Here is an 11,616-nt window from a genome sequence, read left to right on the forward strand (position 1 = left end):
TGCCTTCTTGCTTTATTATTGTTTTTTGGTTGAGCAATAACTTTTCGGTGATTTCCATGCTTTTATTTTTGTCCTAATTGCTTTTAGTGACACTAATCTAAAAAATAAAAAAATCTTGACCCAGTAATCATTAATTACTGGAACAATCATTCAAATTAAGTGTGGAAAGACTATATGTATCAGTATTTTTCATTTATGATTACAAAAAAGATGGATGGATAATGTCATGAAGGGTGTTGGTTATGCACTGTACGTCATGTTTCCTCTGTACCAGTCATGCGTAATCTTGCGCTCAGTGTTAGTTGGATTCAGACTGCACACATCGTTGAGGAATAAATGTCCAAGCAACCAACCTTTTCTCTTAAAACCACACAACTTTTCAACTATTAACACCTTGCATGTCAGCATATGTTGTCGACATCTTGAATGGACAGTCAACATCACTTATTCCAGTGCGTGTGATTTATTCCATCAGCTCCTGGGATCCTTCACTTCAGCATCTGATCGCGTGGCAAAGCAAATGGCTTGGTTTTCAGCTTAGTTTCTGTGTTGTCCTGAATCGGAATCGCAAATATATTGTCCGATATGAAAATTACATTCGGTTTCGTGGTCGTCAGCGGGGGCTTAACTGGTATTCTTAGTTTCAGCTGTTTAGCGCTCGCCATTGGAACTGAATACTGGTACATCATTGAAGACAAGCGCGCGAACCACACTGACCCGGCGCGCAGTAACTCTGGACTTTGGGGAGTTACAGATGGTATGGCGAACATTTTCATTATGTCTTTACCCATGAGAAGCTTTGAGTTAACTCTGATCGTAGCCCGATTCTTTTTTGAATAGATGCATTTGTAACATCTTGGGCTTTTACTGGTGCGTAGTTCACTGACCGTTCGTTTGACCAATGAATTTCCAGGACCTTTTCTGTCATAACCGAATAAGTAGCCATACAAATAATTTCATAGAGATTGCACCCACAGAATAATTTCTGCACCCTGGTGATTTGTTTTGTGTTTCTGACTGTAGATGTCCAAAGTCATACAGAAAACACTGGATATTCAGAATCAGAAAGGCAGATGGAAAGTAAGTGTTATCTTTTTCATAAACACAATGACCATAACTCCCTCTAAACTCTGCTTATTGTACTGCAATGAATGTTCCATCATGAAATATCAGGCTATAGGCTATCTGTATCACTGAGCCATGCATAAGATGTTAGTTGGTGTTTTTATAAGCCATTTCTCTGTATGACATAACAGCTATTATTTACTTAATTCAGTCATGCATAACGTGATTGCCATCTTACTGCCTCTGAGTCTGGTGATGCTGGTGTTTGGAGGTATCTGCGGTCTCGTCAGTTCCCTAGCCAGAAGCCGGACACTCCTGATCGGATCCACTTCATATTTCCTCCTGTGCAGTAAGTCTGACCCACTGAATGCCATGGTTCGCTCAGTAAACAAACATCTACTGTTTTAAAATTAAAGATACACAATGTATTATATGTTGCCTGCAAAAAAGGTTTGTCAGCAGAGGACACAACTTTGTATGACCATCTGAAGAGAACATAGACATATTTTACAGGGGGTGGTGGGAATAAAATGGGGGGGGGGGGAGCTACCTTCAGGGTGTGCTTCCAACACTATGTTTTTATGGTTTCGGTGGCGGAGCCGGAGAGGTGTCCAGGGTGGCGTGGCACTGTGCTAGTAATACACACAGTGCAGTCGTCACAGTGTCATAAGTTATAGTATAGGAATGTTTAGCTAATGTTTTGAATGTGAAATAAACCTTTTGGACGACACACTATCTGCCACATTGAAGAACTCATGGTTCTCACTTCTACCTCACCATATCACACCACATGAATGCCTGGCAAGATGTGCTGCCTACTTTTTAAAAACACATTTCACACTGCAACTACATTTGACAGATTTTGTGCCTCATAAATCATGCTATCCATGTTTTAAAGGTACAGTAAGTGAATTCTGTGAAACGCTGTTGAAAGTGGATCGGATAGAGCTCCACAACACACTTGTAGCCAATCAGCAGTAGGAGGTGTATATACTCATGATGGGGGAGTTTTGAGTGTCATTGTTTGTCTGGAGCTGGGGCCTATACAATGATGGTTGTTGAACAAACGCAAGGTTACAGGATTAGTTTCAGGTCGACAAAACCAAACCAATTCAGTCAGGCTTTGTTGGTACCATGACGCTGATCATCAACTTCCTCTTTCAGATCAGGCTTTGATCCTGAGTTCATGGAGCGCATGCACATGAAAGCGTGACATCAGTATCGAACAGCCAATCACATGTCTTAAAACCGAGAGAAACTGCGATTCACTCCTCACGAGAGAATCAGCGAGATTCATTTCTCTCTTCTGCCGAAGATTAAGAGATTTATGAATATGAATTACATAAATGCATTTACACAGCAATAAGGAAATATCTTGCTATATCAATGCAAGTGAAAGTTGTGAGGTTAGTTTATATAGTTGATAATATATGTATAGGTATACAGAGACTCGGACATGTAAGCTCACATGTAGTAATTTTTAATGCTTTATCTACCGATTCCAAATCTTATTTATATTAGGGTGAATACTGGTAAAGTGGGACACTTTCTGATAATTTACCTTCTGCATAATGTTTTATTATGATCCAAATGTCTTAGCCCTTCATATGATACTATTCTAAATAGCTTAAGTGCTCTACTCTACTATACAGAATAAAAAAGAAAGAAACATTAAACACAGGATGGATGACTCTTCCTCAAACATGGACCCCAAACCACATTTTTCCAGGCGCTACTGTCAAACTGGGACACCTTTATTGGCAAACTGGGACACTTCAAACACATTAAATTGTTATTCAAATGTAGGCCCATTGAATTAAATACACAATAACAATATAAACAACAACAACAAAAATAATAAAAAAATTTAAGGAGGGGTGCAGGTACAGCAGATTCTTTCCACCCCTCCCTCCCTCGCCTGTCCACAATATTTTGTATTGGGTTTAGTTTATTTCATATAAATTTAAAAAATAGAAATCTTCATAAACATTTCTTCTTATAGGCTAATTTTATTCCACAGAGGCTAAGTTTAATTTCTTTTTGTTGAATTTTTTTTGCAAATATTGCAAATGTCCCAGCCATCCAAGCTTGTACCCTCCATCTTTCTTGTTTTTTGTTGTTTTTTTTGTTGTTGTAATTGGCATTGTTTTTTAAAATCAGTTTACAATCTTTGTTGAAATATCTAGCTAGCTAACCAAATTTATGAGGGGCATACAAAAAGGGAACTCAATTCCCCATTAGAATGACTTAAATGGCTGTCCCAGTTTGCTAGTAATACCCTGTCCCAGTTTAACAATACGCTATTGGCAAACTGGGACAGTGTCAAAATCACATTAAAAAAAAAGAAAAGAAAAAAAATTCATATGAATGTGATTTTTACAAATTCTGATTCACCATTACATCCTATAACAAAATATATAACAATTACAAATGATCCATGAGTGTTTTAATTTTTATAATCTTAACATTATTCACCTCAGAATGCTATGTCATTTTACTTTACCATCACTGTTCACTGTAAGGTTGTTGAATATGGTGTGCCACACCCCCGGAAGTGAAGTCATAGCCACAGAATCTATATTTTTTTATCACATACTTGCTTATGATGAGCTCAGTGTTGATTTTTAGTAATGGAATCATTTACATGTAAAGCTTAACTGTCCCACTTCACCCATTGTCCCACTTTGCCAGTATTCACCCTACATATTATCTGTATATGATTATGTTCATTTAATCTAAATGTTTAATAATAATTTTTAAAGTAAAATTTCTCATGTGTAATGGATAATTAATATAGGCTAATATATAAAAATTATATAAATAAAATAAAATAATTATAATAAATAATTATTGCTAAAAGCCAATTTTGTCTTTAAAAACCTTTTGCTATGTAGTGACCTTCAAGACTAACTTTCTTGAATCAGAGATTTGTAACTTTGCTCAAAGCTGATTGGTCCAATTTTGGTTTGCGATCTCTTACGCAGGTTAGCCGTGGAGTGTAAGTTACTATGCCGACGAACACTACTAAAACCCAGGGTTGACGTGAACTAAACTGAAACATACCTGGCTATCCACCTTAACCGTCTTCATGATACAGGCCCCTGGTGTGCTGCTGGCGACTAACAACACACTCTTGCTTGTATACTCCAATGTACAGTATGTTCATCTTTTGTTCTTCCTTGTCTTTCGTTCATCATCCTCACTTGTCATCCTGTCATGCTTCAGCTATGATAAAGAGACATCCTCTCTTCTTGCATTTTGGGGGCGGAGCAATGGAGGGTGTTTGAATGTTTGTTTGGGCTGATTTCAAACATCAACTGTGTTTCTCAGAAATCGCTTACTGCACATTTAACTTAAAAAATTTCTGTTTTAACTGCAGGTTGGACAAATTGTCAGAACACCAGGCTTGTCCCCACTTCATTTTTAAAGCTGCTTTTCTGTTAAAATAGCTTTAGATAATATGGGTGTTTCACATAAATTAACTTTTTTTTTATTTATTTTTTTTTAAAGTTGCCTGCCAGAAAGCATTTTTTTAAATAATTTTTTACAAAAGTTTCATGGCCCCAGAATATTTTGTTGTATGAATATCTGCACATGCAATATATGAAAAGAAAGAACAGACCCTCTGCTTTTAAACAAAAAATCTGTTGTATTCTAGCTTTGTATTCTTTTTTATCAACACTTAAATGTAGGTAAGTTTCATTAAAAAAAGCAACATTTTGAGCAAAAGACTACGTCTGGATCAGATTCAGAATGATGATCAAAACATAGATGAAGTACAGTGAGGAAAATAAGTATTTGAACACCCTGCTATTTTGCAAGTTCTCCCACTTAGAAATCATGGAGGGGTCTGAAATTGTCATCGTAGGTGCATGTCCACTGTGAGAGACATAATGTAAAAAAAAAAATCCAGAAATCACAATATATGATTTTTTAAACTATTTATTTGTATGATACAGCTGCAAATAAGTATTTGAACACCTGTCTATCAGCTAGAATTCTGACCCTCAAAGACCTGTTAGTCTGCCTTTAAAATGTCCATCTCCACTCCATTTATTATCCTAAATTAGATGCACCTGTTTGAGGTCGTTAGCTGCATAAAGACACCTGTCCCCCCCATACAATCAGTAAGAATCCAACTACTAACATGGCCAAGACCAAAGAGCTGTCCAAAGACACTAGAGACAAAATTGTACACCTCCACAAGGCTGGAAAGGGCTACGGGGAAATTGCCAAGCAGCTTGGTGAAAAAAGAATCCACTGTTGGAGCAATCATTAGAAAATGGAAGAAGCTAAACATGACTGTCAATCTCCCTCGGACTGGGGCTCCATGCAAGATCTCACCTCGTGGGGTCTCAATGATCCTAAGAAAGGTGAGAAATCAGCCCAGAACTACACGGGAGGAGCTGGTCAATGACCCGAAAAGAGCTGGGACCACCGTTTCCAAGGTTACTGTTGGTAATACACTAAGACGTCATGGTTTGAAATCATGCATGGCACGGAAGGTTCCCCTGCTTAAACCATGGGAGAAAGTCATGTGGTCAGATGAGACCAAAATAGAACTTTTTGGTCATAATTCCACTAAACGTGTTTGGAGGAAGAAGAATGATGAGTACCATCCCAAGAACACCATCCCTACTGTGAAGCATAGGGGTGGTAGCATCATGCTTTGGGGGTGTTTTTCTGCACATGGGACAGGGCGACTGCACTGTATTAAGGAGAGGATGACCGGGGCCATGTATTGCGAGATTTTGGGGAACAACCTCCTTCCCTCAGTTAGAGCATTGAAGATGGGTCGAGGCTGGGTCTTCCAACATGACAATGACCCGAAGCACACAGCCAGGATAACCAAGGAGTGGCTCTGTAAGAAGCATATCAAGGTTCTGGCGTGGCCTAGCCAGTCTCCAGACCTAAACCCAATAGAGAATCTTTGGAGGGAGCTCAAACTCCGTGTTTCTCAGCGACAGCCCAGAAACCTGACTGATCTAGAGAAGATCTGTGTGGAGGAGTGGGCCAAAATCCCTCCTGCAGTGTGTGCAAACCTGGTGAAAAACTACAGGAAACGTTTGACCTCTGTAATTGCAAACAAAGGCTACTGTACCAAATATTAACATTGATTTTCTCAGGTGTTCAAATACTTATTTGCAGCTGTATCATACAAATAAATAGTTAAAAAATCATACATTGTGATTTCTGGATTTTTTTTTATAGATTATGTCTCTCACAGTGGACATGCACCTACGATGACAATTTCAGACCCCTCCATGATTTCTAAGTGGGAGAACTTGCAAAATAGCAGGGTGTTCAAATACTTATTTTCCTCACTGTAGATCGAGTCCATCAACACCCTTAAAGCTTGCACAGTCCTATAGCTCGTCCTGGGTCGACATTCAATTCGGTGACATTAGGCAGTTTTGATTTGTATGCTGTTTAATGTTTAATGTTGATGATGTTATTTTACATATGCATCTGCTAACATACTGTATGATATCGCTTGTTTCTGCTTCTTCTTCACATGTCTTTTGATTGGAGATTATACTCTTTCAGAAGATGCCTAATAGCGCCCCCCTACCGTATAACAGTGAAAACACGAAAAGCGGGAAATTTCTCTTAATGATGGGGAAAGAGTTAAATCATAATTAAAGGATACATTAAAGCAACACTAAGGAACATTTTTTACCTTAAAATAATGTTTCCAAAATCGTATCAGTGGTTCAAGAAGTCGTAACAGGGTGAAAGGCACTTCTGGATTCGCTTTGATTCGTTTTTTCTATAACCACACTATGCAAGTTTCCCAAACCGGGTCGCGTTTCTGTAGTTCGAATGAGACATAAGAAAACTACAAATTTGACTTGCTTTACGTCAAGCGTTACAATAGTCATTTTTTTGTTTTCCTTCGTTTCTGTTGTCGCAATACATCATACTTTCATGAAATCATGCAACATACTCTACCTTGTCAGTGGACATCGTTCATTCCAAAGCCGGTGCTAGATAAACAGCGAGTGTGCGTGTGACATTAGGCTGCGGGCGGCGAAATTATTTACGACAGCGGTGATGGACATTTCCGCTTCCAACCTGTAGGGCGACCGAAGAGGAAAAGTTCCTTAGTGTTGCTTTAAAACATGGGCAGCACACATACGTTCACTTGCTGCCACCTACTGGTGTAATTATGTGGGTGGGACTAATGCATGGGTGGTAATCCTATTGACTAGTGCTCACCAATTTCAGCAAATCTCTTTGGGTGAACGCAAACAACATTAATTAACATTCATGAGCCCAACAATAGCCTGCTTGTCATTAGTGTGACATGTCATGCATTGACAACATGCTACATGCAAGAAGAAGTGAGCAAAAGGAGAAGTCTTTGAGTTCATTTAGTTAAATAGATCAAACATTTTACACTTAAGTAACTTTTAGCATGTTCTAAGTCTCATACCAATTAAACTTGTTTCTGAAGACTGATGTTGTGCAACACAGGTAAACAAAGTTCAAGTTCACGCATTTGGTTGTGCAGTTCTCTGAATGACATTCAAAAACTGGAAAGCTAAAGGCATAATTCACCAAGAGTAATTGTAATGTCAGAGTCTTATGGGACTGAAGTTATTGCGTTTCATCGTTTTCCTCTCATGTAATTGATAGGATAATAGAGAATGTCCCCCCAGCTGTGATTGAAATCGGCAATCTCGAGGTGAAAGGGAAAGGTGAAACCAAAAAAGATCTGGGTAGATTTATGTGAAGGATAATACAACCTCCAGTTATTCTAACCATGCATCAGTCTCTCATTTAAATGTGATAGTATTGCTTTTGTTCTTCAGACAGTAAACACATGTACAAGAAGAAGAAAATAAAATAGAATAACAATAATGCTGAGTGCAACCAGAGCTCATTTCCTGAGACCCCTGCAAGAAATCCCAAAGCAACTTAAGTATCACAGGCAGCTTTGATCTTCGTACATGCACACATAGACACAGCTGGTTTGCTCTTTACCCCGACACCAAACAGCATCTCACAGCCTGTCCTCTCACTATGTAGCATGAAGGCATATGACTTGAATAAAGGTTTCCTTAAAGGAGCCAGCCAATGATTCCCAGTATTTACCAGTGTGGTAATAAAGAGCGCATGGCAAGAGTTTAACACGGTGAAGCTTGGAATGTAAATGAGAGGGTAAAATTGTGGCATTGTTCTTGTCTCTTACTTGTTATATTATTACATCAGAGAATTTCACATGGTGTTAATGGTCTTCCGCTCATAAGATGAAAAATCAGTGCATCTATTCACCAGACTGTGACTTGTGACATACACAGTGCTATATAAAAATAATCAGTAGTTTCTGGAGAGTACAGACTGTTTGTTCTAAATGAACCGGCAAATGTAAGATCAAAAACAAGTCAGTCTGTTCCTGTCTAGACTCTTAGCCATGCTAATTAGAAAATCTCTGTTTATTGGCTCTTAATTTTATGTGCATATTATGGCTGGTGGAAATCCATTCTCATTTTGTCTGTGTTTAATTAGATGTGATTTTTGCTGCTGTGTATCCACATCAGCACATTCTGTTTTAATGAAGATTTGGTAATAATGGCTCACGCCTTGGAATCATCAGGCGCACCCAGGGTGCCACAGGAAGCTAGTTTGACTTCCTCCCTATTTACATCGCTGATGCTTTTCATAATTCTGAGAGAGCGGATGCTGTAGACTATAGTCGTGTGTTTATGGCTCTGTGCTTACAGTAAGAGTAGTGTTTCTCTGCATGTCTGGGAGGAGAATGTTTTCATATTAAGTTCTGGTTCAGTTGATCACAGAAAAAAGACAAATAGTTTTTGGCGGCTTAAAATATGGGTTTATCAAACTAAATCACTTACATAATGCAAACATTATGCGAGCGGGAATAAGATCACTGGATCCAGATCATTTAGCACAGGCGAAAATATGTTACAGTCATTTAAAACTGAAGCAAAAGCTTGTTAAAGATCTGAATCAGTAAAGCACCCTTGACACTTCAGTGTCATTGATAAAAAAAAAATAAAAAAAAACCAAGTGGCATCTTCAAACAAGGACAAATATTTATGTAAATATATAGTTCAGTCATGAAACTCTTCCGAGCAGCTGATTGGTTCTCTTGAAGCCGACCGTTTTGTTCGTAACCTATTTATTTATGTCCCTAACCAGATCAACCCTGTGCAGCGTGCCATGTGAATTTTCTTAACCGTAAATTTCCTACCGTAAATATATAAAACATTTATTTTTGTGAGTGAATGCAGCACAATCGCGAACATAAATGAAAAACTTTAAAGGCGATTTTCTCAATGTTTTGATTTTTTGGCACCCTCAGATTCCAGATGTTCAAATAGTTGTATCCCGGCCAAATATTGTCATATCCTAACAAACCATACATCAATGGAAAGCTTATTCATTCAGCTTTCATATGATGTATACATCTCAATTTAAAAATTGTGACCCATGTGACTGGTTTTGTGGTCCAGGGTCACATATTTAAATGCATTTGCATTCGGCTGAGAAACTTTGCGTTCGATTGCAAAACCTTTGCGTTCCTCCACAAAATTTTTGCATTCCCTCGAGAAACTTTTGAGTTCTTTGCGAGTACAGTTTCTCTGGAGAACGCAAAAGCATCGACATATAATTTTCACTCACATCTCATATTTTTTTTCCATCACCATGCTCCTTTAGAGGTTCTGTAAATATCAAATCATATGGTATTTATTTATTATTATTTTATTTTTTTTAAAGAAAGATAGCACAAATTCACTTTTCAAGCTAAATATTTTACAAAAATAAGTTGTTATAGGTACAAAATGCCAGCACATCAGTCTTTAAATTTATTATTCATGACTGAATATAGATAAATGTGGCAATAATAAAACCACCCCAGCCCACATGCAATAAATGTTCTGTCAACTACTTGTCATTGATTAAAAGAAATTGCCAAGAAGCATAATAATAACTGGATTTTAACGTTAGATCTGCTGAATCAAGACTGATTGTTGTCGATTAAAATTATTTTTTATCCCACAGCTAAATGTTAACTGTCTTTTAAAAATCCATCAACAAAGCAAAACGAATGTCTTGTAACCTCTGATAGAACAACAAGTGTTGTCTAAAAAATGATGCTTAATTGGTTTTGTTTGTGTGTGTGCATTGATGCGTGCTTGTGCATGTGTTTTCTCAGGTCTTCTCACTCTCTCTGGGGTGAGCTTGTACATCATGTACTCTCAGAAGGCTCTGGAAGAGACTGAGAGGCGGATGGGCCGCGAGCAGATGGCTCAAGTGTACACATCATACGGGTGGTCTATGGGCATGGCCTGGATCTCCTTTCTTCTGGAGGTGATCACTGGCCTTCTTCTACTGCTGGCTGCCAGGCTGGTGCCTTTAACTCAGTATGAAGAGTCTGTTGCTCCCATATAGAGCAGGTTCGTTGAACAATACATGTCCATTTCAGGCAAGAGACAGTATTTTTCAAGGTAAAAATGCAGAACCTACACATGTACATTACCTGTTCAAAGTTTGGACACACCTATTTATTTATATTATGAGTTTTCCACATTTTAGAAGAATAGTTAAGTCATTAAAAACATAAATGAACACAAATGGAAGTAAACTGAAATAAAAAAATAAAAATAAAAAAAGGGTTGTGAAGATATTCATACATAAGCACATTTTGTCTTCAAAACTAATTTCAAACACTTAAAATCATGAGAAACATTTCTTTTGAGCAGTCGTGTAGACAACCAAATTGCCCTTGCAAAATGGAACTATCTGCATAAGTCTGTTATGTAAATTTCATTTTTACATCTTTTGTAGATAACTTGCTACTGTAATTGCTAGTAAATTTCATGTTTGCTTCTCTGTGATGTATTATCTTTTATGCTGGGCTCCTGTTTTCGTATTTGCTGCTTTTATCTTCCTGTTATTGTCCTTAATTTCACATTATGAGTGGAGCATGTCAAAGGAAGCATGATGTAACTGTATATGATTTACAGCAGTCCATTGTTCATTAAATATGTGTAGTGTATGAAAAGGCCTTTCTGAACGATATTCATTTAACTTCTGCAATTTGATTCGCTTTATATCTTATTTGATGTTTTAAATGGCTTCATATTTCATAATAGTGAGCTTTGCATCTGATGTGTAATTTATTTACATGGGTCAGACTGTCCTTTTTAGAAACTATGTGCTAAGATGGATCAAATATAATCAAAGTTATTTCTCTCCTCAGATTTCTAGCAATTAAACAAATTTAATATGCAATGCCAATATAGAGACATTCCACAGTCCCTGGGACTTTGAATGTCTTGTAAATGGTGTTGTTCTTGTAAATACTGTTATCGTAAACAATGTTTTCCTTTTAATACAGTCTTCTCATTTATATTTGTGTTTCTTGATTGTTTTGCACTTTAACTTGATTAGTAACCGCTGTTGTTTGTCGTATAGACAGCTTTCAGTCTCAAAGAGATAGTGCTTTATGAAAATCTCTGTTGACTATTATTCTGATTTTGGCTTATGGCAACAGTGAGAAACATTATGCTTTTAGGTATC

The 11,616-nt window shown here is 37.5% G+C and overlaps 1 protein-coding gene across 1 annotated transcript; it reads left to right on the forward strand.

Moving 5' to 3' along the window:
• Positions 1-262: 262 nt before the first annotated feature.
• tmem235b (transmembrane protein 235b) lies at positions 263-11,427 on the forward strand. Its single transcript, XM_084135880.1, has 4 exons — positions 263-757; positions 1,024-1,080; positions 1,277-1,414; positions 10,250-11,427. The coding sequence occupies exons 1-4, from the start codon at positions 586-588 to the stop codon at positions 10,483-10,485; spliced, it is 603 nt and encodes a 200-aa protein (XP_083992006.1). The 5' UTR covers positions 263-585; the 3' UTR covers positions 10,486-11,427.
• Positions 11,428-11,616: the final 189 nt, after the last annotated feature.

This window comes from Abramis brama (genome assembly GCF_963993115.1).
Source record: "Abramis brama genome assembly, chromosome: 14".
Classification (NCBI taxonomy): domain Eukaryota; kingdom Metazoa; phylum Chordata; class Actinopteri; order Cypriniformes; family Leuciscidae; genus Abramis; species Abramis brama.